The sequence below is a fragment of the Salvelinus sp. IW2-2015 genome, linkage group LG34, assembly GCF_002910315.2.
Source record: "Salvelinus sp. IW2-2015 linkage group LG34, ASM291031v2, whole genome shotgun sequence".
Classification (NCBI taxonomy): Eukaryota; Metazoa; Chordata; class Actinopteri; order Salmoniformes; family Salmonidae; genus Salvelinus; species Salvelinus sp. IW2-2015.
Genome location: NC_036873.1, coordinates 1,273,890 through 1,278,805, shown reverse-complemented (window position 1 = coordinate 1,278,805; position 4,916 = coordinate 1,273,890). Strand labels below are relative to the sequence as shown.

Sequence of the window (4,916 nt, the reverse complement as noted above, 5' to 3'; positions counted from 1 at the left end):
GTGTCCTAATGTCACCCTATCCCTTACACAGTGAGATACGTGTCCCATTGCACCCTATCCCTTACACAGTGAGATACGTGTCCTAATGTCACCCTATCCCTTACACAGTGAGAATACGTGTCCAATGTCACCCTATCCCCTTACACAGTGAGATACGTGTCCTAATGTACCCTATCCCTTACACATGAGATTACGTGTCCTAATGTCACCCTATCCCTTACACAGTGAGATACGTGTCCTAATGTCACCCTATCCCTTTACACAGTGAGAACGTGTCCTAATGTCACCCTGTCCTTACACAGTGAGATACGTTCCTAATGTCACCCATCCCTTACACAGTGAGATACGTGTCCATATTGGCACCCTGTCCCTTACACAGTGAGATACGTTGCCTATTGGCACCCTGTCCCTTACACAGTGAAGATACTTTCCATTGGCACCCTGTCCCCTACACAGTGTGAGATTACGTGTCCTATTGCACCCTGTCCACATTTACACTACCAGTGATTGTATCACCGTGGTACCCACCATCCACATTAGTTAAGAATCGGCTGTTGTATCTCACTGTGTAAGGGATAGGGTGACATTGGGACACAGGTTTATTAATGAGCAGAGGGTTTTTGTTTTTTTACCTTCAAACGTTCTGTTCCACATGCGGTAGGTGATCTCTGCTCCGTCCTTCTTGGTGAGTCCGTTCCTGATTGCTTCATGCAGCGCCAGGGCGTACAGCAGCAATGCATCATGGAACCCTTCCACAAACATGTTGATCTGGAGGGGAGGGGGCAACAGACAGGAAGATTAGAATCATAATAATACATGAAGATAGGGATGAAACTAATGAATGAATGACAGATTCATCACTTTAAAAAAAAATATATATACCAAAAACAGATGGTCCTTTCATACTGTTACTATATAACACAGTGTTGTCTTGCAGTGGGTCTCTGGCTTTCAAATACTTTAGAGTGATTAATGAGAAGAAAACATTGGACCCAAATGCAAAGTCTCTTACATGGATCCGTTCCTCTTTACTCAGGTTGTCAAGGCTGCTGCCAACAACGAATTTGGCAATTTATTGAAGAAGGGAGGGAGGGGGGGTCGGGGTGATGGGAGGTAGGAGAGATGATAACAGAGGATGGTAGGGTAAGGTACAGAAGAGGCAGCACGCCCCACCCCAGTCTGGTGATGGCAGGGGAAACACTGAATTCCAATGCATACGTAACATCTCAGAATGATGATTCAAATAAAATCTAACTTTATTTGTCACATGCTCCGAATACAACAGCAGGTGTAATAGACCTTACTGTGAAATGCTTACTTACAAGCTCTTAACCAACAGTGCAGTTCAAGAAGAGTTAAGAAACTATTTACCAAATTAAGTTAAAWWWTTWTWWWWAAATAACACAATAACATAACAATAACAAGRCTATATACAGGCGGTATAGGTTAGTAATATCTGTAGTAATGTCTAGCATCATAGAGTTGTATGATCTTCTACATCAATAACAAAGTAACACTGTGAGACTACTTCAGCCTGATTTCTGTTTTGTGTTTGTGGAAACTAAATTCGCACATCTCTTAGGGTATCAACTATTAGTGTCAGTCTCAGCAGTAATCCACAGCTCTTAGGGGTTATCAACTATTTAGTGTCAGTCTAACAGTATCCACATCTCTTAGGGTATCAACTATTAGTGTCAGTCTAAACAGTATCCACAGCTCTTAGGGGGTAATCAACTTATAAGGGTGTCAGTCTAACAGTATCCACAGCTCTTAGGGGGTATCAACTATTAGTGTCAGTCTAACAGTATCCTACAGCTCCTTAGGGGTAATCAACTATTTAGTGTCAGTCTAACAGTATCCACAGCTCTTAGGGGGTATCAACTATTAGTGTCAGTCTAACAGTATCCACAGCTCTTAGGGGGTATCAACTATTAGTGTCAGTCTAACAGTATCCACAGCTCTTAGGGTATCAACTATTAGTGTCAGTAACAGTATCCACAGCTCTTAGGGTATCAACTATTAGTGTCAGTCTAACAGTATCCACAGCTCTTAGGGTATCAACTATTAGTGTCAGTCTAACAGTATCCACAGCTCTTAGGGGTATCAACTATTAGTGTCAGTCTAACAGTATCCACAGCTCTTAGGGGGTATCACTATTAGTGTCAGTCTAACAGTATCCACAGCTCTTAGGGTATCAACTATTAGTGTCAGTCTAACAGTATCCACAGCTCTTAGGGGGTATCAACTATTAAGTGTTCAGTCTAACAGTATCCACAGCTCTTAGGGGTAACAACTATTAGTGTCAGTCTAACAGTATCCACAGCTCTTAGGGGGTAACAACTATTAGTGTCAGTCTAACAGTAATCCACAGCTCTTAGGGGTATCAACTATTAGTGTCAGTCTAACAGTATCCACAGCTCTTAGGGTATCAACTATTAGTGTCAGTCTAACAGTATCCACAGCTCTTAGGGTATCAACTATTAGTGTCAGTCTAACAGTACCACAGCTCTTAGGGTATCAACTATTAGTGTCAGTCTAACAGTATCACAGCTCTAGGGTATCAACTATTAGTGTCAGTCTAACAGTACCAACAGCTTTAGGGGGGTATCAACTATTAGTGTCAGTCTAACAGATCCACAGCTCTTAGGGTATCAACTATTAGTGTCAGTCTAACAGTATCCACAGCTCTTAGGGTATCAACTATTAGTGTCAGTCTAACAGTATCCACAGCTCTTAGGGGTATCAACTATTAGTGTCAGTCTAACAGTATCCACAGCTCTAGGGGGTATCAACTATTAGTGTCAGTCTAACAGTATCCACAGCTCTTAGGTATCAAACTATTAGTGTCAGTCTAACAGTATCCACAGCTCTTAGGGTATCAACTATTAGTGTCAGTCTAACAGTATCCACAGCTCTTAGGGTATCAACTATTAGTGTCAGTCTAACAGTATCCACAGCTCTTAGGGTATCAACTATTAGTGTCAGTCATACAGTATCCACAGCTCTTAGGGTATCAACTTATTAGTGTCAGTCTAACAGTATCCACAGCTCTTAGGGTATCAACTATTAGTGTCAGTCTAAGCAGTATCCACAGTCTTAGGGGTATCAACTATTAGTGTCAGTCTAACAGTATCCACAGCTCTTAGGGTATCAACTATTAGTGTCAGTCTAACAGTATCCTACAGCTCTTAGGGGTATCAACTATTAGTGTCAGTCTAACAGTATCACAGCTCTTAGGGGGTATCAACTATTGTGTCAGTCTAACAGTATCCACAGCTCTTAGGGGGTATCAACTATTAGTGTCAGTCTAACAGTATCCACAGCTCTTAGGGGTATCAACTATTAGTGTCAGTCTAACAGTATCCACAGCTCTTAGGGTATCAACTATTAGTGTCAGTCTAACAGTATCCACAGCTCTTAGGGTATCAACTATTAAGTGTCAGTCTAACAGTATCCACAGCTTTCTTAGGGGGTATCAACTATTAGTGTCAGTCTAACAGTATGCCACAGCTCTTAGCGGTATCAACAAAGTTGTCAGTCTAACAGTATCCACAGCTCTTAGGGGTATCAAACTATTAGTGTCAGTCTAACAGTATCCACAGCTCTTAGGGTATCAACTATTAGTGTCAGTCTAACGTATCCACAGCTCTTAGGTGTATAAAACTATTAGTGGTCAGTCTAACAGTATCCACAGCTCTTAGGGGGTATCAACACTATTAGTGTCAGTCTAAACAGTATCCACAGCTCTTAGGGTATCAACTATTAGTGTCAGTCTAACAGTATCCACAGCTCTTAGGGTATCAACTATTAGTGTCAGTCTAACAGTATCCACAGCTCTTAGGGTATCACTATATAGTGGTCAGTCTAACAGTATCCACAGCTCTTAGGGTATCAACTATTAGTGTCAGTCTAACAGTATCCACAGCTCTTTAGGGTATCAACTATTAGTGTCAGTCTAACAGTATCCACACTCTTAGGGTTCAACTATTAGTGTCAGTCTAACGTATCCACAGCTCTTAGGGTATCAACTATTAGTGTCAGTCTAACAGTATCCACAGCTCTTAGGGGTATCAACTATTAGTGTCAGTCTAACAGTATCCACAGCTCTTGAGGTATCAACTATTAGTGTCAGTCTAACAGTATCCACAGCTCTTAGGGTATCAACTATTAGTGTCAGTCTAACAGTATCACAGCTCTTAGGGGTATCAACTATTAGTGTCAGTCTAACAGTATCCACAGCTCTTAGGGTATCAACTATTATGGTCAGTCTAACAGTATCCACAGCTCTTAGGGTATCAACTATTAGTGTCAGTCAACAGTATCCACAGCTCTTAGGGTATCAACTATTAGTGTCAGTCTAACAGTATCCACAGCTCTTAGGGTATCAACTATTAGTGTCAGTCTAACAGTATCCACAGCTCTTAGGGGTATCAACTATTAGTTGTCAGTCTAACAGTATCCACAGCTCTTAGGGTATCAACTATTAGTGTCAGTCTAACAGTATCACACGCTCTTAGGGGGTATCAACTATTAGTGTCAGTCTAACAGTATCCACAGCTCTTAGGGGGTATCAACTATAGTGTCAGTCTAACAGTATCCACAGCTCTTAGGGGTATCAACTATTAGTGTCAGTCTACAGTATCCACAGCTCTAGGGTATCAACTATTAGTGTCAGTCTAACAGTATCCACAGCTCTTAGGGTATCAACTATTAGTGTCAGTCTAACAGTATCCACAGCTCTTAGGGTATCAATATAGTGTCAGTCTAACAGTATCCACAGCTCTAGGGTATCAACTATTAGTGTCAGTCTAACAGTATCCACAGCTCTTAGGGGGTATCAACTATTTAGTGTCAGTCTAACAGTAATCCACAGCTCTTAGGGTATCAACTATTAGTGTCAGTCTAACAGTATCCAC

General features: G+C 41.3%; 1 protein-coding gene across 1 annotated transcript in view; it reads right to left on the bottom strand.

The window, feature by feature from the left end:
* Window positions 1–4,916, bottom strand: part of LOC111958287 (atrial natriuretic peptide receptor 3) — a 102,458-nt gene that overhangs the window by 18,504 nt on the left and 79,038 nt on the right. The window contains exon 3 of the mRNA XM_070437147.1: window positions 633–768. Within this exon, the coding sequence (XP_070293248.1) occupies window positions 633–768 (136 nt within the window). The remainder of the gene's footprint in view (window positions 1–632; window positions 769–4,916) is intronic.